The 26,219-nt window shown below is 51.2% G+C and overlaps 1 protein-coding gene across 11 annotated transcripts in view; it reads left to right on the top strand.

Annotated features, from left to right (window-relative positions):
* The window catches only part of LOC135907152 (transcription factor 12-like), a 182,108-nt gene that overhangs the window by 16,311 nt on the left and 139,578 nt on the right, over positions 1–26,219 (top strand). For all 11 annotated transcript variants that reach the window (XM_070536907.1, XM_065438814.1, XM_065438815.1 and 8 more), the window contains exon 5: positions 3,783–3,815. In XM_070536907.1, coding sequence (XP_070393008.1) covers positions 3,783–3,815 — 33 coding nt within the window. The remainder of the gene's footprint in view (positions 1–3,782; positions 3,816–26,219) is intronic.

The raw sequence follows: 26,219 nt of genomic DNA, 5'->3' as shown, positions 1-26,219 counted from the left end.
AGTGGGATTGGAACTCACTTCTCGTTTTGCTTGTAATTACCGAATGTACCGTATTTATTCAAATCTAGGCTGATAGCTTTTTTTCAAATAATCACGTACCAAACTCTGGGGTTGGTTTAGATTAGAGGATTTTTAAAAAATGTGCCAGTTTTTAACGGAAATTGATAAATATGCTGCATAGCTAGCACCCTCTAGAGATGTCAGTATTGCAGCCGCTACTAGCCATGCCAGTAGCCAACTATAGTACACGAGCGATGTCGTCATTTTGACCTGGGAAGTATCGGTGTGCGGCATGGCGTTATCGTAATGACACCAAACGCGATGCCACTATGCTGCCGCTTTAAAACGAAAAATTTTGCTAGCCACAGAGGCATTGTCAAACGTTCAAGCTGGGAGGGACTTTTGCATCAATGAGAAAAATGTACGTCGTTGGAGGCAGCAACAGGAGATGCTTTTTGTATGTGCCGGCCGCAACGAGGAAATGACAGTGATAAGGGAGATAGTGACGTAGAATAAGCTCGGCATATTTGTATTCAGTAAATGCTGATTTCATTTTCTGAACAGTGTCCTCGCTTTTTTGTTCGGCCTACTTTCGAGGCAAGCTTTTTTTTTTTTCTGGCTTTGGACTTTTAAGGGTTGTTTTAGTATCGGGGCTGGCCTAGATTCGAGTAAATACGGTACCTGTGCATTCAGCATAGGCAACACGCAGCACAAATATAAAGAAAGCGCACAGACAAGGAAGATGCAGCACCTGTTCGTGCATGACGCATTTATTGTGCTTGTAATCTTCGAATCTTCAACCAGTCTGGCAAACTGCCTCGCAGTAGAGGAACAATAATTTCTTGAGCTGCCTCCTCTTGAGTAGAGTGTATTGTGCATGTGAAAAAGTAAATTTAAGAGCTTGGGTTCATTGCAGGATTGTCTGTCTTTAATTACTGGCAGCAAAAAATTTGTTAGTTTGTGGCTAAACTTATTCTTGTACAATTTTGTGAAGGTTACGCGGGATGACTGACTCAAAGCAGATATAGAAGCCAGTTGAAGTTGTTTTGCGAGAAAGTTTTCAAGTTGTTGGCACCTTTGTATCATTGTCTGGCTTTCAACATTGGGAACTACTTCATTTGAAACAGGGTTGTCTAAATGTAACAGTCCATGAAGGAATGTAAAAGAAAAATATATATTTATAGAAACACTTGAGGCCATAAAATAACACCATTGGAACTCTCTAGTAAAAGGCTACTTGGTAAGTGACTTGTAACCTGCAGATTTTCTTACTTTGTTAGAGTCATAGATAGTTGCACAACAAAAGCATAAATTCCGAGTCCGCCTTTCTGAGTAAAATGGATTCCACAGTGCTACACACATGCATGTAGTATCCTTTAAGAAGGTAGAAATATAAATTTTTTCACTGGATAATTCTGGTGGACTTCGTTGTAATTATCAATGCAGTAAACCTGTTTAAACTTATTAAGGAGGGGTAACATGTTTGATGTAGAATACAGGGCCTCTCAATTGAATGAAACCAGTAATGTCATCCTTGCAGTGCGTATTTCATGAGCATGAATTGAAACACAAACAGGAAGGAACTGTTTAGAGCACTTGTTACGCGTAGTCACACAGAAGTGCAATCACTACACAGCCGTTTTCTCAGTATGGTGCTGTCCCAGATCCGTATAGTAATGCATGAACTAAGCCAATGCTACTAAAGCAAGCATATACAGTGCTACAATGCATTCAAATCTCTTTTGACTTGTTTGCGTTTGAACTTATGCCAATGGTACATTAAGCAGCAATAATAAAAGAACTACAAGTTTAAATAGCTGCCACGGTTATCCTGTCATGTATCAGCACATAGCATTACGAAGGCTGCATATTCTGGCAGTGACCAGAAATCTGGTTCCAACTTCAGCAAGAATGTATTGGCTTTTACTAGATGACTGCAGGGATACATTGTAGTGCGAAGCCCAGTTTTATTGGTGCTGAATGAAAATCAATGTCAAGATCACTCGCATCCATTAAAATGCCTACAGTAGCTAATAAACATTGCATACACTGTATATGTGTATCAGAGATGCTATGAGTTGTGGAATTCAAGACCGTCTCTTGCATATTCCTTGATACTTATTTTGGTATTGAGGTTGGCACTGGCACGTAAAAATTATCAATAATAATTCAAGTAACTAAGAAACAGCCATCAGACACTGATGTCATGAAAAATAGGAGAAATAATGCTCTTTTAATTAATATAATACCATGTTAATTTAGGAGAGGGTAAACACTCATTAATATTGTCAAAAACGAAAGAAAATAAGCACGTAATAAAGCCAACTCTGTGACCATTGAGGAGTCAAAGCCAAAGTCTCCTCCTTGTGCATGTAGTGCTCACCCAGCTGTGGATGCAGCTAACAGTTTTAACCAGTTTGAAGTGTTGTGCGTGTTGTATTTGTTGTGTTGTTTTGCATACGACTAAATTTACTTTGCAAGGTTGTGGGCATTGTTCAACGCTCAAATGTTTAGGAGGACAAGCACATTTTTTTATCATACCCATAGTGGCATAGGGAGGGGTGAGGGGGAGGGGGCACTCACACAAGAATGAAGTGTATTTTCATTTGGACCATTGAAATTAAGGAAGTACATTACGCATCGGAGTTACAAATTTACTTATGGACGGAAAACCGCACGAGAAGTAATCTCAAAAAGAGCTCTGAATAAAGCTCATGATAAACTCAAAAAGTGGCGAATGCACATGCAAGAATGCAAATCACATTTGGCCCACACAAAGGCAGAGCTGTACAGCTTCGCTTGGTCATAATTCCAGATGCACACATACACACAAACAAACAAACAAAAAACGAAAAACCATGACACTGCCATTCCTCTGACAAAATAACACTCCTACAGGTCTAACCATGCTGCACATAGAGAAACTTATTTCAACCAGTCCATGAGCAGCACGTTTGTTCTGTCACTCGCCTTGCATACTAACTGGCAGCACATCCAGCTGTGACACAGCAAGCTGTGTGTTCAGTGCACTTAAAGTAGCACAGCCTGATACTGTAAGAATTGCTTTATTTGGAGGTTGGATTTTAAATGCGAAGCATTTCTTGGTGAACATTTGCTACTTTGACAGTATCTATCTAGCTGCCTACATCTTGGTCCTCTCATAGTCATTTTGTTAACTTGGTGTGTACCAAAATTGACATAGTATGGTGAACATAAATGATAGGTTATGACATTAATATCATGACGTGTGTCGTAGGTCATGAAACAGCCGCCTACGTATTGGTGCTCTCATGCTTGTTTTGTTAACTTGGCATGTACCACAATTGGCATAGAATGACAAGAGTGCATGACGAACATAAACGATAGGTCACGAATGTCATGACATGCATGTCTTGTAGCTCATTAAACAGCCGCCTGCATATTGGTGCTCTAATGGTCATTTGGTTAACTTGCATAACTTTGCATAACATCGATTCCCGCAGGGTGTGGGATCTGCCGGCTTTTTCCTTTGGGGATCTCTCTCCCTCTCTTTGTGATGCTGCATTTGCTTCCCTTTCTCTTGCTCAGTCTTGCATGTCACAGGCCAAATCACTATACGCTGCCAGTCACCGCCGTACTTCACTAATTTTCTGCAGGTTAATGCAAGTGAACGGAACATGTTTCTGAATACTGAGAGTCACTGTCATGTAAGCCATGTGCTTGGGCTCATTGGAAAGATACCCTTGCTTCCTCAGTGGCTTTAAAGGGTATCGCTGTCTGACTCGTCTTTGTTTTGCGGACAGGTCATAGAGCCAGAAGATTTGGACGTCCATTGGGTGAGTGCTGCATGGAATTGCATGACTTCTCGGCCTTATATGCCGCTTCCGAAATTCGGAAGCGCGTCACCTTTTCGTTTAAGCCCCAGCCACTAAAGACGCGCGTCGGAACGTGTCAGCACGCGCTGAATCGCGTCCGGGCGCGTTAAGGCTCAACCAGACGTACGCGTTCCAATGCGCCCGCACGCGCCGCACCACGCCTGGGCGCGTACGGCGTCAGGCGCGGAGGCTGTTTCGCGTGTCGGCGCGCGGCGGCGTCGAGACCTACAACCGCTAGGTTTTTTGCGCCCGCGCCGGAAGCTGCCGCTCGCGTCAGTAGCATGACGCACCTCACATGACCACGGCAGGCCAACGTCACTTCCGGAACGATTCTTCGCGCGACGTTCAGGCAAGCCCGGGTAGGGTGGCTAGAACGGGAGGTGTCAGCATCGGCAGGGCTGCGCCGCGTATGGCGGTGCAGCATTTTTTCATGACAGCGACAGGTGGCGCGCTCGTCGTCTCCGAGATGCCTAGCGTGATGTGTTTGAGCAATCTCTCCGGCCCCAAGCGCGCGTCGTGAAGTCTGTACATAATTTAGTACATAGTACGTTAGGCCAGCTGCAGGGATAAAGCCGCCTAGCCTTTAAAATGATTTTCCGATGCGCGTTTTGCGCCCCAACAAGCCGCGGAGCGAGAAAGCACTTCACAGCGGAACCAAATAACCGCAGCGAACCATCTCGGAGCCGACAGCAGCGCCGCCGCATCGTCCTGAAAAAATGCTGCCTCTCCGGCGCTCCGATGCCGACACCTCCCCCTCTAGCCACCACAGCCCGGGCTAAAGATGCAGGGGCTTTAGCCCGGGCAAGCTGCTTCAGTACCTGGTGATGCTATGCCGATGCTGCTGCAGGTTTCGCCGGGCTCAAAATACTCATATTAGGTCGCAGTTGAGCTGAATGACCCACAAGGAGTCGTAAAATATGTTTCTGAAATATAAAAACAAATTTTAAGCTAAAATTATTGTGTTTTCTTGCAATATGTAACACATTGCTTAACATGGCCGTTAAGCGAAGGCTACACTGCCTTGAACATGGCAAGCTAGCAACACTGCGCCACCGCGACGAGACGCGCGGCTACGCGCGGCAACTCATGCATCGTTTGGGTGCGCGCCCTCTTTCTCCGTCGGGCGCGACGCGGCGTCGAGTCAGCGCGGCGTGTGCGGACGCATTGGAACGCGTACGTCTGGTTGAGCCTTTAAGCGTCGGGTGCGTCGCGCGTTGACGCGTAGCAGCGCCGAAACCTAGCACCGCGTGCGCCGGAAGCTGCCCGCCTGCGCGATGTGACCTCACGAGAGCGTGGCGAGCCCACGTCACTTCCAAAACGACGCTTCCCTCGACGCGCACGTTTCGCTCCAAGCTGCGCGTGTGTTGTGACCGGCGTGCCGCGCCGGCTTTGTGATCATTGCAGCCACGCCCAGCGACGCGCGGCAACTCGAGCTTCGTGTGGATACGTACCCCCTTCTCACGCGCCGGACGGGACGCGACGCCGAGTGCAGTGCGGCGAGTGCTGACGCGTTCCGACGCGTCCCGACGCCTGGGTCTGGCTGGGGCTTTAGGACTGACGCACCGATATAAGTGTCGCGCGTTCTTTGGCAGAATGCGACAGCTGCCCTGGTCGTTTGCGGAGTTCGTGCCTCTGTTATTAACGTGCTATTATACCTGATACCTACGGATGTGCACGCCATATATGACGTCGGGACTTTTATGCGACTCGGCATCCCGCGCGAAGTGCGTGTGCGTAAAGTTCCAAGGTTAAGCTAGTAGGGTTTTGGGCGCAGTATGTGTTTCCTAGACGCTCAGTGGGCCATCATTGTGAACTGCATTTTGTGGGCGCAGATCACTCTCTTACACCTTGGGGTGCCAGCGCACGAATATTTCTCGCTTTACGTCCAGTGTTATACCCGCATTCTGTTTGGCAACGGAACATTGCTCTGAATCTTCTTTATATTTAAAGTGCGAACTTTTTCGTCGCTTTCCTCACATACTGAAATTTCTTTTTCTATTTTTTTTAACGCTCGCCGTCTTTGGATGTGTCTACACTGAAGTTGAAGCGACACCAAGTTGCATGGAGCGAGCCGTGGCCGAAGCCCTGAGCTTCTTCTGCGCGCTCAGATTCATGTGACGCGTTTCAGTTCTGACGGCGGGGTTGCCGGACCTTTGATTGTGGCGGCGAAAGGCGCGAGCTTTCGTGTGCGTGTGCACGTTGAGGGATGTCACTGTCGGGTTACAACCATGCGCAGGTGCGAAGCGCGCGGCTTTATTTCATCGTTCGTGATAGAGCTAGAGGCCGGCCGAGCGAGGAACACCCGCTGCTTGTACAGTCTTCCATACCAGTCCCGTTGGTCCCTCCTGGCCGCACTGCCAGGTGAGCCAGCTAAATGAAGAAAAATCGCGTCGTAATGGGTTGGATCCACACTCGGGCAAATTCTCCGGCACGCGCGCTTTATTGTGCAGTTTGTGAGGGTGAAGGGCTAGCATTCAAAAGGCCTTGAAGTGGTTGGATGGCTGCGTTGGCGTTGAGAAGCTCGTCGACACTGGAAAAGACTTGCGCTTGTTTTCGCATTCTCGCAATTATCCCCTAAAAAATTAGCTCTGTGGCCGACGTGATCGGCCTTCGATCTGCTAATGTGCCGGCCCCTGGACGCGCATGTTCAGGCTCTGTGCGCATGCCATTCCGTTCGGCCGTATATAAAGAAAAGAAAAAAAGCAAGCTCGGTAACCGCGCTACCACCTCATATCGGTGCGACCCCCCCTCCTCCTCGAAGCTGGTGCGGGTCCGACTCGCTTGTCGACCGGTTGTCGAGCAGCTCGCTTGCCGCGGCCTTGTAGATACCGGCACCCCTCCTCCCGCTCTGCCGCCGAAGAACAGCTGGCCCCGCCGCGATCCGACACGGCAGCTGCCGCCTGCTCGCCCATCGGCGCCCCTGGGGTTCCCGTGCACACCTCCGGCCAGCGCCAGCGAGCGGTGGCCCGAAGTTGCGGGGGCCTCTCTCTCTGGGCCGACCTCGCGGCGGCAGGGGCGACGCCGGAGGTCAAGGGTTCGCGTACCTCCCCGGCGAGGAATCGATCGACTGCCCTTGATCCCCCGATGCGCTGACGCGTCTCTTCTTGCTCTCGCGTGGCGGACGTGCGTCTCTCGTGTGACAGCCCGTCCTTATTTCTTTTTTTTTTCGACCCTCGGGTAGGAAGGGCAACCTATATATTGTGTCTCGTAAAAATCCTGTGGCATTAGGCAACACGACGAGTGGTGCTGTGCCTCAACAGCGACTCTATTTGCCGAACGCTCTTCGCGCGGCTTCGTCTCCTTACCGTCCTCGAGGCCTCTAGAGAAAGAGAGAGAGAAAAAAAAATAAGGACGTGAAAGGCGGATAAGTGGGCCTGGTCGAGGCAAGCTCCTCTATATAGCCAGCTACTCTGCGTGGGGAAAGGGGAAAGGAATAGTAACGCGATCGATGGCGACAGATGGAAGAGGGAAAGCACATAACGGGCAGGTATACTCGTACAGCCTAGAGTCCAGGTCCGTACTGTTTTATTAATGAGTCAAGTGACACCTAGGTGGCCTGAACACCAGATCACGACAAGTGCCCAGCATAACGTCCTCTCGACAACGGCCAATCATTGAGACAGGCACGAGCATCAGTCAGCACCCGTCGACGTTCCCTGCATTGGGGGCAGTCGCGTAGCACATGTTTTATTGATTCATTGGCTTGGCCGAGCACACGGTGCGTCGCATGAATTGCGCCTGTACAACGACGTGTGAACGCGACTTGTGCAGAAGACTGCTGCGCTGAATTTTCGGGTGGTGGTAGCCTTGCATGTGCGGCAAATCCGTCGGCGCACGAAGCCGGCTGTCGCGTTTGCCAACGCGACAGATGCAAACGGTTTTCTTTCTCTTTGCCGTTTCATGCTTTGGTTAGAGCACGTACAAGCATTCGTGCGAGGGGGAGAGGCAGGCCTGCCGCTATTAACCTAACCTAGCCAAGCAGTCCGGCTACTGCTCCTGGTTTGGTACTAAGTCCTACATTAACCTAACCTAGCCAAGCAGTCCGGCTACTGCTCCTGGTTTGGTACTAAGTCCCACATTAACCTAACCTAGCCAAGCAGTCCGGCTACTGCTCCTGGTTTGGTACTAAGTCCCACATTAACCTAACCTAGCCAAGCAGTCCGGCTACTGCTCCTGGTTTGGTACTAAGTCCCACGTTAACCTAACCTAGCCAAGCAGTCCGGCTGCTGCTCCTGGTTTGGTACTAAGTCCCACGACCTCGAAAGCTCGAGTCCCCAAGCACGCGCTTCGACTGCGTCCGCTTGACGCTCGCTGTCTAAACAAATGTGAGTCGAGTGGGCCGTGATTGAACGCTTCCGAGGCCTCAACCGAGTGAAGCCCTTAGCGGACGGAAACACGCGTTTCTCCTTCGAGCGAGCACGCGAGACGGCGAAGGCAGCTGCAAGACGAGGAAGAAGCCGACGCTATCTCTTAGCGCAAAGCGTGCGTCTGTATCTCGCGTCACATCGTTGCGTCCGACTGGGGACGGCGGAGCGTCTCTGGAATCCTTGGAAACGAATTACGCTTCGGAGATTGCGTGAAAAAAGGTGGTGGGCGCACGGCCAGATCTTGATGCGCTCAGTCTCCCCCGCCGCTCTTTTCAAAAGTTACTTTGCGTCCATTTCCCCGGGTGTTTAAGATAGATCTCCCGCCGATTCCGATCGCTTGGCCGTATTTTGCGCGGGAAAAAGACGCGAGCGGGGGAGGGGGGAGGGGGGGCAATCGCCGGAACTCGGCGGCTACCGAATTGGCACTGCGCGCACTCAATGATCGGGACAGCTGGTGCGATCGGAGCGTCATTTCTTTCTGGCGCTGTGGACGAAGGCAGAAGGGGAAGCGCGGACATGGATTGCGGATAGCCGGTTTTGTTTTGCTCGCTCGCAGTGGTCATGTATAATTGCTTGTTGTGCTGCTGCTTTGTCATAAGTAGCCAGCCAGTTCTGCGGGCGAAACACTTGAGGGAGTACTAACATATGTTCAAGTTGTAGAAACTTTACTACTACCACTCCTCCTTTCTCGCTCATTAACTTTGGGGAACGTGCACTTGCTGGTTGTTCAAACTGGAAGTTCGTCTCAAGATAACCGACCGGGGCGCCATCGACGTTATCGTGACTTCATGACACGAAATGAATCCTTCTTCGCCGTGTTCTTTGCCGTCGTGTAGCGGCAAGGCGTATGTGTGCCTACGTGTACGTGAACCGCTACGGGAGCGGTTCGAGCCACAAGTCGGGTTCGGACAGCCCGACTCGAGGGCGTTTACGTCTCACTGGTCGAGATTGTTGCGACAGCCTTGGTCGAGGCCGTGAGGCGAAGACAGTATCCGTCCGCGCTTAGAATCGCTCCTTGGCCCTCGAATCGCCGACCCAGACCCGTCCGCATTTACACGGGTGGTTCGATCCGGGTCGCGCTGGTTCAGCCCCACAAGCGCACTCGACCCGCTTTGTGCCAGGTTCTTGTGAACGCCTTGTGAAACTAAAGTGTACGCTGCACGCCCTTCTTGTTGGCGTGGCGGCCACATCGATCGTATAAATAGAGCGAGCTAGTTTGTCGGGACCCATCCACCACATGGGTACCCAAAACCGAAACCGACTCTCACAAAAAAAACGCCGACAGGTTGCAGAGCTTGGACCTAGCTGGAAAGGTCGCGTCTGCGCGCCCTTTCTCGAATCCTGCGAGGTGTGCGTGAACCAGCTTGTTTAGCTCGGGGCTGTCGTCGAGGGGGTTCGGGTGAGTCCGTCTGCTAGTGATGGGTAAGATCGTTGGACCCGCATTCCTGGCGGTGCTAGCAACTCTGTGCTCGTCCAGCGCGCGCTTTGCAAGCACCACAGGCGCACTACGATCTATCTCCTCCTCAGATGCGCAGAGCGTACCGTCTCAGTTACTTCGAGGGACACTAAAGCAAACACTAAATCAGCTAAGCCGATAAACCGTTCTCTGAAAGCTCTGCCGTTTATAACTTTGATATAATAGCTCGATTGTTAGAAACGAAAATTAAGGTCGAAGTTTCAGTTCTTGAATTTCGCGCCGAATGCCCAACGCCGGTACGTCAGTGTGACGTGACGTATTTCAAGGTACTCTCCTTAAGTATGCAGGCCGCGTTAGCTCGGCAAAAGTTCTCGAAACTCGCCATGTTCACGTTTTGTCTCCTTTAGAACGCAATATGGTCTGTCTTTACCGCTACAAGATTAACTAGGCCCTAGAAGTCGTCAAAATCCGTGACGTCGCAGTCGGATGGTGTGCGGGAGGCTCAAGGAAGCGTCGCCACCCGTCTTTTGTTACGACGCTTTTTCTGGCTTGCCAAGCGTCTTGTAGTGGCAAAAGTTGGTGTTTGTGATGTTGTCGAAGGGTAGTTTACTCATGCAGAAGTGATTACTATTTTTTTTTTCTCCTTGGTATCCCTTTCAGACGTAAAATTCGGGCGATGACGGACGGCGGCCGTGTAGCGACGAAGGCAGATCCGCTTGCGTGGTCCGTTCCCCCTGTTCGCGTTGGCGTGGAAGGCCTGTGCGGCCACAAATCACACCCTCGAGGGGGCTGGTCTTGTTGCGCGCTCAGGTGTGAATGCGCGATGACGGCTCGGCCGAGGGACGACGCCGCGCAACGAACGTGGCCGTCTTACGGGGAGGGCTGGAAGTAATAAAACAACACGGTCGGGCCTTTTTCGTGGGCAAGCTACCGATGAACAACAGCCCAGCCCAGTGGCGGACGTTGTTGTCGCTTCGCGGTGTATTTGCGCGGACTGTATTGCCTCGTGTAGTCCGTGGGATCGCGTGACGAAGACCTCGGCGAATGTAACGCCTTCCTGTGTGTGTGCCTGTGTGCGCTCGCAAGCGTGACTGCTTGGCCGGAATTGCCCTTTCGCTGTCGACGTGGGAGGGGATGGACGATGGTGTTGTGGCCGCAATGCGCGCGGAGTATAGCCGAGCATTTTGCTTTCTTTCTCTCTTTTTCGCCTCCTACGCGGATCCTCCGCGCGCGCGCTTTTGTCTACATCCTCATTTGTCAGCAGCGACACGGTCACGTTGTCGCTCCTACGCTCTGTCGCCGTGCGAGACGAGGTCGTGGGTTCGAATCTCGACCACGGCGTGGCCGCGTTCCGACGGGGCGGGCGGACTGGGGGAAAAAAAAAAAATGCGTGTGACGATAGAGAAACCCGCGCTGCTGACATTAATCGGCAGCCTGTCTTGGTTCTCGCATAGCCCCTGCGTGTTGGTTTGGATGTCAAGGCCCACCATTCGATCAACGTTTCTCAGCAGCCGCGTTCGGGAAAATGTTGAATCCCGCAGCCGCGCATTTTTTTTTTTTTTGAAGTTAGCAGTGTTGTGCCTGATCAATTTTGTTTACGTTCAGAAATCTCCCCACCAGCTCAGGCGACAGGGTAAGTGGTAAGAACAGAACAGCGCTTCTCGTCCGGCTCGAATCACTTGTTAAAAAAAAGAAGAAAGAACAGAAAAGCAGCTACACCGTTCGCCAAGCTGCTGTTACCGGGTAGTTCGACCGTGTAACCATTGACCTCCGGAATTCTTTACCTGGCGATATCCGTTCCCTCCTGTTAGATGAATTTTGTTTCACGGCACTTGATATCGGTGATAACTTCGTAACGTTTTCATTTTCAATTTTTTTGTACCGTTTCTGGTCTTGTTCATTGTTGTAAGTTCGTGTCCGCACCTTTTCAAGCGTACTTCTTGCTCCGTCGCCGTTTTACGCTGTGCCCGCGAGTGTCCGGAGTAGCACTCATTGGGGTGCACTATGTTGAGGTGAATAAGTATAGCTCCCCCCCCCCCCCCCCCACTCCTCCTTTTGGAGGCGGACGTCCGCCCGCAGCGGCCCGTGCAGCAACGGGATCTGGCATGCGTGCCTTTGGGGCTGCCGGTCGTCGCCCCGCGATCCAAGTTGCATGCACGCAGCCGCGGCCGGACCTACGCCGCCGGGTTTCCTGTCCGCAGGTTGCGCCGGTGTCCCGAAAGCAGCGCACTGTCCCCCCCCCCCCCCCCCTCCCTTCCCCGCCGCGGGCTCACGAAATGTGCACGGGGCAGACGCTTGTCCTAACCTCCTCGTACCCCAGGACTGCTTTTTCATCGCCTCTTATTACCGAATAGAATGTTCCGCGACCATGAGGGGGGGGGGGGGGGGGGGGAGGATTTATATAGCGCGGTTATCTAGATGCTGCAAGCAGCATCTACATTTACAACAACAACCGGATACAACGACAAGCACCTTCGGTGAACAAGATGTGTTCGTTGTATCAGAAGTTCGTTATAGTTCGACTTGCTCTCAGATCTACCGATGCAGAACTCAACAAGGCGCGGAGTAGAGGCTCCATATCGGAAGAAAAAAAAGACGACGCGTTCTTCAGTTACCGCCGGAAATTGGTGATTGAGCTTTGTTTAAGTAGTTTCCAGCCGACAGGGAGTTCGTCAACTGTCGACGTAGTTGTATAGGAAAAGCTCCAGACAGGATGCTTGAGCGAGCTATGAGGCAGGCGATGTGAAGACTGCTGAGCCACTTTCCGGCTCGCCGACACACTGCCAAGTTGCGGTTCTTATTTCGTTGGTTGTAACCAAGCTGAGGACGACGCAACGAGCTATGGAAAGAAGAATGTTAGGTGTAACGTTAAGGGATAAGAAAAGAGCAGATTGGGTGAGGGAACTAACGCGAGGTAATGACATCTTATTTGAAATCAAGAAAAAGAAATGGGCGTGGGCAGGACTTGTAATGAGGAGGGAAGATAACCGATGGTCATTTGGGGCTATGGACTGGATTCCAAGGGAAGGGAAGCGTAGCAGGGGGCGGCAGAAAGTTAGGTGGGCGGATGAGATTAAGAAGTTTGCAGGGATGGCATGGCCACAATTAGTACATGACCGGGGTTGTTGGAGAAGTATGGCATAGGCCTTTGCCCTGCAGTGGGCGTAACCGGATGATGATGATGATGATGATGAACCAAGCTGAACTCGGTACGTTATAAGCGGGCTGTTCTCCCATAGACTCCTTCCGAAACAGTTTGGTTGTTGCGAAAGTGTTCGCAGTATAGTCGAAAATTCGCTATAAATGGTATCGTTATATGTGGGTTCCACTCACTATGTTAAAAGTGAGGCGGTATGGGGGGTTAAGCTCTTGGAAATCACCCGGAAAACATTACTGATGATGTGTCAAGCGCTATATTGCCGTCCTGGTTCGACTCGTTGGGCGGCGTTACTGGGCAATTTTTTTTTTTATCCCTAACGTGATTCGTCGAAGCAGGCGTCTCACTAACGATCCAGCGATATATACAGGGTGTCCCGGCTTATTTGGACCAAGATTTCAAAAATACCCAAGAGCTCTAGAGAAATTGTACCGACTGCATAGTAGCTGTAGTCGTATGTACTTACGGCCAGTACTTCTTTCATCACGAAGAATTACTTAATTAATCACTTGTAATTAGCGATCAATTTTAATTATTGCATGAATCGCAAACATGTCAATTACGAAGTCGTTGGGCGCCTCAAATAACCTCCGAATCAAGCATTTGTTTAGTGCTCAGCTTTTCCTCGTTGGTTTTTCCGAGAAAAACAAAAGCGCGAGAAACATCCAAAATACGAAATAGATAGGCGCTCTCAAGCGCTCCCAAACGAACAGCCGCGGATACACGGCGTTACTAGGGGCGGCAGCTCGATACAGGGCTTCACGCTATGTGATGGTCGTGGCATAAAGAGAACACGCCGCTGACGCATTGATAAGCGTAGCGGAGCCTTGTAGTGTGCGGCGATAAGAGAATGCAGCCGTATATCTTTCAATGGTTGCTTGCAGGCGCCTGAATAGCGGCGTGCGAGTGCGCATCTATTTCGTATTTCGCGGGCTTTTGTTCTTTCTTGAAAAACAAAAACAAATAGGACCACTTCATCACGAAATAAATGCTTGATTCGGAGGTTATATGAGCTGCCCTACAACTTTGTAATTGATATGTTTGCGATTCAAGCAATAATTAGAAAGCTAATTAATTAAAAGTAATTAATTGATACTTAGTGATGAAGAAATGCTGGCCGTAAGTACATACGACTATGCAGTCGGTAGGATATCTCTAGAGTTCTTGGGTATTTTTAAAATATTGGTCCAGGTTAGCTACCGTATATTGCACTGGTAAAATTGGAAAACGCGCGTTTGTTTGTTTGTTTTATTTATTGCGTTGCGTTGGCCGTTTTGCCGTGTATGCTGCGAGCATTTCTTGGCGGAATTCCCGACGGCGGTCTCTTCTTTCTGCTCGGCTATTAAACTGGAATACGCCCCCTATTGTGTCGAAGCATGCCTGTGTGGTGCAAGGGTGGACCTTTGGGCAAGAAGCGAAGCAGAAAGCCTCGAAAACACCTGTAAAATCCGAAGTCAGGGTTTCTGCACATTTCTAAAAAAATTATCGTTATTACTGTTGTATTCTATTAGTATTTGTAAATGCTGTGTTGGAGATGCGTGTCTACTGCTGTGTGTGCTACTGTCTTTTCGTTTCGATGGCCTCAATTCATACTTCGTCAGTTTTCCTCCCTAGCGTAATGACATAATTTGGCGCTGTGGATATACGCGGCCAAATCGGTACACTGTAGATACCACGTGTTCCAGGTCAACGTTGCGCCCCCGCGGATGACGTCACTCCTCTTAGCTCCGTTCGCGATAGCGGTCGTAATTACACGGGCCGCTCGGCAGCGTTACCGGCTCTTGCGCTCGCATGTTGTCCTTCGGCGTTTTTGATTAGCCTGTGTAAACACGCTTCGTCATTCGAAGTGAGACATTTTGCTCGCGAGCGCCTGAAAACGCCACCTCACCGTTTATTCCCCTTCGCCGCTTGCCGCTTCCCTATGCACACCTGTAGGTGGGGAACGCAAGAGTTCGGGGCAGTCCCAGAAAACCCTCGAACACCAAAACTAACATTCTCGAGGTCGTTACATTTCGTCAAACGTTAAAGGGACACTAAAGTGAAAAATGATTTCTTCTGAGTCAATAAGTTACCGTTCTACAACACCAAAAACACCACTCATGCAACGATAAGACGTTTGGTAAGCCAGAAAAAGCGCAAGAACGAAATACGGGTGGCGACGCCTACTTCCGCAACTGGGGGCTTTGACGCCTTGGATTTTGATGGCATCTTCTAGGGCCTACTAATTATATATAGCGGTACAGATTGACTACATGGTGTTCTAAAGGAACCAAATATTCAACGTGGCAAGTTTCGGGAACCTTTATTTCAGCCATCGCGGCTCAAATGCGAAAACATGCTTTCGAATCCCTGACGTCACGCTGACGTACCGGCGCTGGGGTTTCGGCGCGAAATTCAAATACTGATGCTTAGAGCTTCATTTCCTCGTCTAATAATCAAACTATTTTTTTCGAAATGACTGCCTGCAAGGTTCTCATACAATGGTTCATTAGTCTAAACTGATTTATTGTTTCGCTTTAGTGTCCCTTTAAAGGGGAACTAAAGAAAAGTGTTGAGCCGTGTATGTCCATAGATTGTTCGTCTACAAGTCTACGATCGTTTTAAGTGTATCAGTGTGGGACTTCGTTGCGTAGGAAATTGCCGCTGAAGGTCCCGCTTCTGCTCCGCAATGCGAACCGCCCGCGCCCAAACGGGCGAGTTGACGTAGCCTCCACGTGACTTCCCTCTCTGCCGCTGCCTGTGAAGTGCAAGTGCCTGGTCTTAGTGCTGGTTAAAAATACTTTGTCAGGGTGGCGAAAGCCACACTGACAAATGCCACGAGTCCTGTCGGAAAGTAAGACTGGTTGTTGCAAGGCTTGCCCGCTGTATAAGGTAGTGGCGGAATCCAGCGCCTCACTTATTCTGTAAGCTTTTGTGTGTGTTTGCGTGCGCTGCCGGCATCCGTTCTCGCCGTGAATTCTCGTCAAGTCTTGGTGCCTAGGACGACCGCGGTCTACGGCAAGTGCTCGTCGTACGTGCGCTAACACTCCCGTTTTTCACTCGCGAGCGCGCCTGGTCCCGTCACCGCAGCTCGCTCGGCCTTGGCCTCTCTCTCTCTCTCTCCCCGCCCTGCTTCCCTCTCTCCACGTACTACGTGCGAGTTTCATTCATCGCGAGCCGCCCTGGGAGACTTTCGGAACCGGCGCATTCAGGCTGCGTCCTTCAGCGCCGCGATTTGTATTTTTTTGTTATCGTTGTTATTAGTTGTATCCTTCCGCCTGCCTGCCTCGCTAGAAAGGTGTACCGAAACAGGGAGGGAGAGGGGAGGGTGCGAAGAGGTTACATAGCAGCCGATTTCCTGCCCGTATCGTCCGTGATCATTGCGACCTGCTTTGATCTCTCTCCCCCCCTTTTTTTTTTTACTTTGCTCTGCGTCGTTGTTCGCGCACAGGCGCAGGTACCACTGTGCTTTCGTCGGCCTACGCTCGCGCGGAGGGCTTGCCCTGCCGTGCTCTGTGCGAGCGAGGAGTGTGTACCTTGGCGGCTCCGCTTCGAGGCGGAAACGAGGTTGGAGAGGAGCCTTTTTTTTTCCTCTTTTTTTTCCCTTCGCGCTCGCTTACCTCTTCCCCATCTCTGATCTCCTCCTCCTCGCCCTTTCGCGCGTTGCTTTGCAGCGCGCTCGTGCGCGTGGACGCCGGCGCTTCGAGTTGCGAGCCGCCCCCTGGCGTGCCTCCCCTGCCCGCTTCGGGCTCAACCCGGCTCCGCCGCTACCGCTGGCGGCAACGCCGGCAGCGGCAAGCTGCGGCGAAGCCGGGCGTGCGTGACCCCCCCACCGGCGCCGTTCCTCGCGTGTCGGTCGGTCGCCGCATTTCTGGCCAGCCCACGCCGCGGCTTACGCCGGGCACCCCCCCTCTCTCTCCACCACGCTTTCTCGCTCTCTCCTCACCTTGTCGCCTTGCGGTAGCCGCACCTATCGCGTCCACTCGTTGTTTCCTTTTCTGCGCCCAGGGCTTTCTTGCTCGTTCATTCGGCAACTCTGTTCGACCTCGGTCATCAATCTCGCTGCAGCGAGAAAGAAAAAGCCGCTTACTGTTTCCGGCGAAGATGGTGGCAGTCGGTAGCCGCGTGGAGCACTCGATGGCCTCCTGTGTGCTTTCGAGCGTAGTTAAAGCTACGCCGTGTCTTCTTTGGGTCTTCTTGGCGACCCCGACCTTGTTGATGCCGCCGCCGAGTCGGCTTCTGAGGTGATGACGGCGCGACTCGAGGATGCCCTACCGTTGTCCGTGGTAGCCCGTTTTGGATGTGGCCCGGACAGCGGAGATCGCGTCGTTAGAAAGGCGTGTGTTAAACTCCGCTGCCCAGAATTGAAACGTGGACCGAGTCTCCCGTTTCATTATCAACACCGAGCGTACGCTATGTGCACACAGTTGGAATTGTTTCCGTTTCTATTTAATTGGGTTCAGTCGACGCCCCATTGCTTCAAAAGACAGTGCTACGTCAAATTGCGGGCCTTATCCGATGCCAAAAAATTTAGTCTTCCTTGTGCATCTGAGCAGGCTGATTCATCGCCGATCTCCGCTTGCTTCGTCAATCGGCTGCGTATCGCTCGCAAAGAAGGTGTGTGCGCAGGCTCTGCAACGGCGTCCCTTGTGGTATTGGTCAACGGCATGACCGTGAGATGCTTGCCTCTTGGGGGAGGGCGGAATTTGCCAACAGTGGACACAGCTGTTGGGCTGGCGGAATCTATTACGCTGCAGGAGGCATTGCACCGACGAGTGCAGCTGACGTATATAGTGTATAGTTAAGTTACTACGCCACAAACGCGTTGTGCACGTAGATGTGGCTGTTATTTCTTTTAAGATTGTTTTTCGTTATTCTTTTAGCGAAAGTAATATCGATTTATCAGCTAATGTCGTGATGAAATTTTGTCAATGTGCTTTTGACTGATCGCCTATGCTGCTGATTGATCATTTTGAATTCTGCTATCTTTTTCGAGCTGTTTGGGTCTGCGTGTTCAATTCGTTTGCGGCGGCACTGAAACAGTGGGTGTGTCGAGTGTTGCCTCTTCATCAGTGTTCACTCTTCGTAGCAAGGACGCCGCAAAAGGCGTGCGAATCGGGCCGCGCGTCTAAAAAAAAAGTAAAAAAGAAGAGAAAAAAAGAAATAAATGAAGACTAAAGACCGCGGTAATATCTCAGTGCCACGCGCGGCCTCCCGCGGATACACACACGCACGCGCGCGCATGTCTGCCTGCCTGCACTTGGCTAGGCTGCCGGCGGGGCGGGACGGGACGAATTCGCGCGTAGTTTTTCGGCGCTCGTTGGACGTCGTTGGCAAAGACGACCGTTCAGTAGTAAAATGCCTGGCTTCGCCTCTTGTTCGTGGCTGCCGAGAAGGGAGCTGTCACGGCGTCTCCGCCTCCGTCCGGAGGGGGACGCCGGAAGACCTTGGCGGCGCGCGTTGATGCCCACACGCGTTCACGCTTCTTCTTCTTTTCTTTTTGTTATCTTGTGCGACGACTTCGCCTTTGCTTTCATCCGCTCGCGCGCCGGTGTCGGCGGTTGACGCGTCTCGTTGGCGGCGGCGTAGAGCCATTACGGAGCCTGCCTCCGTGTTTGCGCTGGCTGCTTCTTCCGATTCCCCCCCTTTGTGTGCGGTCCGCGCGGAGAGAGGGGTGACCGTGTCGGCGCCGACAAGCCAAACGGCGTTGGTGTTGTCCGCTGAGCCGTGCTCCCGCAAGGGCTGCAGAAAACAGCGTCAACCTTTCCTTACCCCTTCAAGAACCACTTCTCTCTTCGTGTTGTCCACTTCTCTACTCTTGTGTCCTGTCTGCACGCCTCACTTCTATTTTGCATAATGAATCCTTACCAACTAGCTCAGCTTTCTGTCGTTCTAAGCCAAACGTATCGCAACATGGACCGCGGCAGCCCTACGCAGCTCGCACAATCTGACGAATCTGTGGCGTCGTTTTGGACCCTTCGGTTGTGAAAAAAAAAATGAATATGAATGAACGTTCGGGGGGAGGAGGCGTCACATGCGAGCCGAGACCGCCGTCGCGAATGGTATCTCTTCTTGTTTTTTTTTTTTCCCCCGCTGATAGTCGGAAGGTGTGTGACCGCTGGAAGACCTAAGTATCGAAGTAGTAAGTCACTGGTGTCACAAGACGTGGTTTTAAAGCGGTGCGGCGTGGTTTGACGGCGCCCGCCTCTGGGATTGGAAAAAAGCTTCGCGAGTAGCACACAGGTGTTTGCGTGGGCTTCTAAGCTATCCTTCTTTCTATATATACATATCAGGTGACCTCGAGAGTGGCGCCGTCTGTGGCTTGTGTGTGGACAGCCATTCGCTTGCAACTCTGCGGAAAATGTTGTCCCAGTCGGCGACATGCGGTTTCTTAGCGCCGAATCATTTGAATAGAGAACGAATGTTTTCTGGTGGCTGACTTCAAAAGGGACCCGACTCGGAACTGACCGAGATCAGTGGTGATCGAGACGTGTATCTGGCTTTTCAAAAGATACACAAGCTTGCGTTGTTGAAGACGGTGACGTCACGGCGACCTGTAGCGGAGACTCCACGGCGGCGTCGCCACCGGTCTGTCGTTTGTCGCGTTTTCTCTGGCTTACCCAGCCCGTATTCAAGGCAATAGTGGTCGTTTTGGTATTGCAGGGGCGTAAATTGCTTGTACAGCTAGCTTTATTTAACCTTATTCTTTAGTTCCCCCGATTCGAGCCAGGAGTGGAATCACGTCGTTCTTGTTCTTTCTCCCCATTCTCGTTTCGCGCCGCCCACGGACGGCGCCATTGACACCCAGTTTTTCGCTCGCGGCACGATTACGCGCGCGTGCCGTACGCGTAATCCGAGTTGTCGTATTTGCCGTAGGCGCTCGCGGTAAGCCAGCCCGTCTCACATTCTTCGTAATCTGCGTACTTGTGTACGGAACGCCTTCTTTTTTTTTTTCTTTTGTACGCGTGACGTATACCTATCGGCTGTCTGCGCACCCGTTCGGCGGCGCAAGTTCGCTTCGTCATATCTGCATCATCGCCGCCGCACATACGGCGCGGCTCATTTCACGTCGCGACCCGCTGCGTGGGACGGCGCAAGGCGTCGTCAGCCCGCACTCTCGATTACCCGCGTTTGTAGCGCGCAGTGTTGTTAATTGGCCGTCGTGTTCTTTAGCGTACACGTTCACTACGTAGTGCCGGTCCCGCTGTGTGTGTGTGTGTATATATATATATATATATATATATATATATATATATATATATATATGCGCGCCAGCCGCGCCCCGTCACCGCGCTCTGCAGCGGCTCACGCCCTGTGCACGTATAACATAATAGCGGAGCCGCAGCAGACGAGTTGTAGCATTCTGGAAAAAAAAAAAAAAAAAACTCGCGCCGCGATATCGCCTTTCTCTCTCTCTCCCTGTTCATTCAGTGCCTCAAGTCTTGAATTTTTCGCATTCAGCTCGCGGGCTCGTGCCGCCGGCTTGACGCGTAGGTGTGCGTCGGGCGCGCGTATCTCGTGGCCCCGCGAGCTCGTTCGCTGTCTAGCAACTCTGATGCATATGTTCATCCTGTCTCTCTGTCTACTCTTCCGAGTACTGTTTGCGCCTGCGCAGAGAGGTTGGTTCGGAGTGAATCCGTCTGCGACCTCGGAAACGTCGCTTGGCGCGCACCTACACGCGCGGCCGTGTTCGTATTGTGGCGAGTTCGTTCCGACGGCTTACATTCCCCTGGCTGATGAGTGTGCCCGCGGCAGAGTGTCCCGCGCACGATGCGCGCTCTTCGCGGCGGCTTATACGCACCTTGGGCAGTTGGGAGCCACCACCTCCTCGAAAGATTTTCCTCGGGCGATGGACCCCTGGCAGCCTAGCCCCGGGCACCAACATCAACAACCGTTGGACAAATAAAGTTTATTCCTATCCTATCCTATCCCTACTCTCAGTTCGCGACTCGGTTCTCCTAATCCGCGTCACCATTGAGTTGTCTCGCGTGTCTGCCGAAGTGTGTGAAAAGCCTATAGCTCCGACTCCCCATCGCCGCGCATGGCGAGTTTTTGTACAGGACGTGCTATGAAAACGTCGTTCCAACGAACTTCTCTGCCGAATGGCGTTCGACCGTTTTGTTTCCCGTTAACCGATTCCACCGTCCAAGTGATTCGGACGCGTGCGCTGTGCGCGCGTCGTTAAAAAAAATGGCTGTGGCTTAGCTAAGGTTAAGCCCAGGATGCGAAGCATACTAGCCTTTATTGTAGTTGTTGAACCACTGTTTAGCCTGGTGAACTGCTGTTGCTTGGCTATATTTCGTTCGGCTAGACGAAGAAACAACTCATGCGTTACTCTGCTTCGCCTTCAAGAGTGGAACGCGACAGCGTTCCCGTCGACCCGCCAAGGGGTGTAAGACAATGGGCTACGGCGCAGCGACTACGCGCCCCGCATTGGACGCGGTGAGCGTCGAGCAACGCAGCGTTCGGCGCGGCAACGAAATGTGCGCCTTAGCAAGCGACGCACGCCTGAGCCTTAGAAACAGCTCGTTTCTAAGGCAACACCGCATTCACTAGAGGCGCTTTTGTACCGCTTTGAAGCATCGTACTCGTGGCTCAGTGGTAGCGTCTCCGTCTCACACTCCGGAGACCCTGGTTCGATTCCCACCCAGCCCATCTTGCAAGAGTTGAGCCAAAGCCACCTAGAAAATCAGTCTCTGTAGCACGCCGCAACCTTCGCTTCTCATTCCAACGAGCAGCTCTGTCTCCAGCAGGCATCTCACCTCGTGAGTGTCTAGCAGAGGCAACCGCCGCGACGCCGCGAGCGACGGCGCGAGTTGGAGCCCCGTTTCTCCTCTGTCGTGACGTCACGGTGTCACGTGGTATTGAAGGCGACACCGCCGCGCCTGAGGAGCTGGGTTGAGCTCTCGTAATATGCTTCGCATAAAAAAAGAAAGAAAAGAATTAAACGAATAAGCGGCAACCTTTCAGCCCGAGCATGCAGTCTTGGAACTGATTTCTACGTGCATCGTGTATTCATTCCAAGCGACATGCTTCGGCTGCAAACCGTGCCCGTATTATTTTATTTTATTGTCGGTGCCGTTTTCCGTGAACGTTGCCGGACGAGGGTGTGTGGACCATGCGGAATGGTGCGGACGCATCCGCGCGGTCCTGGGCCAGCTCGAGATGTTAGATGCACTCGTGCATATGTGCGTATGTGTGTTCACTCACTCTGATACGAACTGAGAATGCCGACAAGTTGAACCTTAATCGCGATACCCTCTTAGTTGTGTTAAACCTGAAAACCCGGAAATCGTGTTATATCGCACCTTATAGGAAACGCTGTTGAGGCGGCTTCGTTAGAAGGGGAGTTCGATGAAATGGGCCGAATCAGCCTGTCTGTACTGCGGCACACGATCTGTGCGTGATCAGATCAGATAAGCTCGGTGCGTGATCAGTGGGCGTGACGACAGTCTGGTGTCTCCTATATAACGGGACGAAATGTGATGTTTGGGTTTAATTGATTCGTGGCATTTAACGGTCCGAAGCAACACTGAGGGTTATGAGGAGACGCCCTAGTGGAGTGTTACGGATTTGTTGTTGACACCTTTCGTCGATCTAAGCGCACTGACATTTTCCGCAGTTTCATCCCTATTTACAGTATGCGTCTGCCCCGACCGGGTGTCGAATCCGCGACCTCGTGCTCGGCTGCAGAACGCCGTATGGCCATTGTGCCACCGCGACAGATGACGAAATGGGATGATTTCCTCTGTGGCCTCCGAGATCGCAGTTGCGAACATGCGATCTCGGAGGCTACGGTTCTCTCTCTCCCAGCGGTGGAAGCTTCGTCTTCTTTCTGGCGTCCTGCGTGTCCCCGTTTGCGCTATACACATTTGACGTAAAGCAGTTACTTGCCTGGCGATTGCGCATTCTAACGCGAATGTGCGCGCTCTCTCTCCATGCAACGTCGCATGCGCACTCTGCACACCGAAGAATACGATGTCATCTCTAACTGTTCGCGCAGTTGCACACGAGACACCTCTGCGTTAGCGTTCGCCCTCCTCGCCACTCCCTCTCTCTCTCTATCTCCATCTTGAACTGCGCAATTCTCTTCGACACTGGCCTCGCTGTACTGTCTGATTTTTTCGTATGGTGCGGCATCCTTTAGTCGTCTCTGAGTACTCTTGTTTATTTACTTTTTTTCCCTTCATTTCCTCCCCGAGTGTCGGGACCGCCCAACTTCCGGTCTCGCGCTCACGTCGAAATTACCGCGCATACGCACAAAAAAAGCACGGGGCGTCGCGGATCTTGTACGCAGTGCCCTCTGCATCTCCTCCTCGCCGTCTTCGTGCCCCTCCCCCAACCTTCCTCCTCCGTGTAAATAATAAAGAAGTTAGGTCAGAAAGAAGGAACATCGTGAGTGAGCCTGGCGAACAAGAAATAAACAAATGTGTACTCTGAGATGCGGAGGAGCGCAGAGAGAGGTTCCCTTTGCCGTGCGTTTCAAGGTTCCGCCATTATTTGAATCGGTGGCGCGTCCCTCTCTATTTTTCCTGGTTTTGGATCATTTATTTACCCGCCACGCGAGAAGACAGAGGTGTGTTTGGAAGGGGAGGGAGGGGGGGATTCCTCACGACTCCATCGTTTCCTCTCGACCGGCTCCTTTCTTACAACTTTCCGGTGTTTATTTTGCTTCGGCGCCCTTTACCAAAGTAATAAATCTAAAAAAAGAAAAAGTAAGTTCTCGCGGTTTCTTCTCGTCGCAGGATTGAGACTCGTCCCCTCCTCGTCCCTCTTTTTAGTTTTCTATTCGCCTATCGTGCCAGAGTTCCAACGCTTTTGCGAGAGGGGAAGATTCAGCGGGGGGGGGGGGGGGGGGGTGACGTTGATTCTCCCGCGTTTGCCATCGTTATTTCCGAGGCCTCGACACTCGGTTTATCGCAGTTTTGTACCGTTTCGTTTGTTCTTGCTTATACGTTGTCTCCCCAGCGAAAGATTGTATGTCCTCGTTTTTTTTTTCTTCTTAGTCGTTGGTTTTCTTCCTTCTTTGCCTTTCGTGACATTCGGCTTTGCGTTTCTCGTCTCGAGTCCCGGTAGAACGTTCCGTCTACTTGAGGGTCACCGAAGAACAAAGCGGATCAGTCGTGGTTGTAAGTTAAACCAAAGGTCGGTGGGGCGTTGGGTGCCCGCGGCGAAACCGCGCACCGGGCAGTGCAGTGGGACATAAGTTCGCCATCTTTTAACGCCGGAGAAACGCACACGAAAGCTTTCAAGTATTTATGAAAAGCTGGCGAAGATCGATGAAAAGAAAAGGGGCGGCTGGAGTGCCACAAATATCAGCACCTCAAAAGCGTGGACACGGAATGGAGGAAAAGGCTAAGAAAGTGAGAGAAACAGAGATGGTAAACTAGGTGCAAGGAATTGGGAAACAAAAGAAAGTCAGACGGTGTTTTGCAAACACCTGGAAATAAAGACAAGGAAAAATTAAACTCGGTAAACATATGTGGCATGACACAAAGGCCAGTAACTTGCTTTTTGGCGCCCGAGCTTGCTGCGTGAGGTCAAAAACATGATAGGGCCAAAAATTCGCAACGTGATGAAGTCTGCTGTAGAAAAAAGTCCGGAGATGACTCGGCACGTTAATTGGAATGCCAAGATATTCGTCAACCCAGAACCGTATAGAATGTCCGCATTCCAGGAGAGCGTTAGCGAGAGCAGCATCAGCTGTAGCAGCAACGGCGGCCCATAATTATCGAGCAAATCGCCCGTTTGAACTGCTTGTAATGTCTCTGTAAAAAGCCTGTAGTTTATCAAACAAAGCAGAACTGTCTTCTTTCCACTGATTCTCCTCGCGGCGAGAGCGTCCTTTCCCGCGTACTGTATTGTTCCAGTGGATTAAAGGGGAAATAAAAAAGAAGAAAAAAAAAGAACTAATTCTGTATTAGTAAATTGCCCTTCACACAATACCAAAAATCACCACTTTTACGGAGAGAAGACGCTTGGTAAGCGAGATAAAGCGCAAAAAAAAAAGTACAGGTGGAGACGCATTTTCGAAGTACCCCCACGAGATCGCTGTGTCGTCATGGGCTTGGATGGCGCCTTCTTGGGCTTACTTGATTACTTAGCAGTAGAAATTGGCTGCGTTGTGTTCTAGAGGAACCAAAGTATTAAACATGGCAAGTTTCAAGAACTATTATACTTTGGAATCCCTGACGTCACGCTGACGTACCGGCGTCGCGTTTTTGGCGCGAGGTTCAAATGCTGTCAATCTGGCCTTAATTTTTCTCATCCAATAATCGACTTATGATTTTGAAACTACCGCCTGCGGGATTTTCAAACACTGATTTATCAGTGTTAACTGATTCATTGTTTTACTTTAAAGTCGGGAAGTAGAGAACGAGAACGGATTGTTTAGTTATCGCCCTGCCGTCAATCTCTCTCTCTCTCTCTCTCTCTCGTCCGTATTCGCTTCCACTAGCACGATGCCTACACTCCGTTCCGTACAATAGCAGTCAATGTGGTTGGGGCTAGAAAGAATTCTTGCAGTGGTCTCGTTCCCACTTGGATATAGTTCGATGTTTTTTTGACCGCACTTAAGCGCAACTGTTGTTCATATAGGCTCAGCATTGGGTGAAACAAGTTTTAATCCTTAGAAACCAACATACTGTGGTACACAGCTGTTAATGCGTTGTTTTAGATCCTTCTTATTTTTGTTGTTTCCGTTTTTATTTAAATTTTATTTGCAACCCGTTGCGAGGCGCCTCACGTACATGGACTTAACGCGCGGGGTGATAAATTTTCTTGACCGAACTTCTTGCGTAGCTTCCACAGCGTTGACTGCTATGCATGGAACGGAGTATAGTCTCTGGCTGTCAGGATTGGGGGCTCAATCCCATCGCTCGTGGTCCGTTGTCAAAATTGGAGTACGGCATGAATTCGAAGGTAGCTGGCCCCTGCCGTCGACCAACTTATCCACGCTGAGGACGTTAATGAAGGGAAGAACTGCTTCTCATCGAGAACGAGGAATATGGCTTTATTTACAGTATTTACATCAGTCTAACATGACTGCTTGAGAAAAAGAGTGTCAGTCCAAGATGACTGCATGAGAGAAGTGTATCAGTCTAACATGACAGCTCAAGAGAAGTGTGTCCAGCATTCGCACCACAGCAGTTTTTATAAACTCGGTCCTCCCGCGATACAAGGTGACGCGAACGTTCGTTTACTCATTGTCAACTTGCCGCCGCCCCGCAGAACAGTTTACGCACACAAAGCACTCACATTCCGACGTCCGAGGGGCGCCGTTCCGGGAAGCTCGGAGCCAATGGTGGGTAGCTCGTTGTCTTGCGTCCCGGTCGGGGCGTGTGGGAAGCAACAAAAAGCGGCTTTCTCGCGGCAGCTTGCTCACGCGTAGCAGATCATGTACGCGCTGGAGAGCTCCGGCACCATAGTTCGCCCGTCGAACTCGT

The sequence above is a fragment of the Dermacentor albipictus genome, chromosome 4 (assembly GCF_038994185.2).
Source record: "Dermacentor albipictus isolate Rhodes 1998 colony chromosome 4, USDA_Dalb.pri_finalv2, whole genome shotgun sequence".
Classification (NCBI taxonomy): Eukaryota; Metazoa; Arthropoda; class Arachnida; order Ixodida; family Ixodidae; genus Dermacentor; species Dermacentor albipictus.
This window is presented reverse-complemented; position numbering and strand designations above follow the sequence as displayed.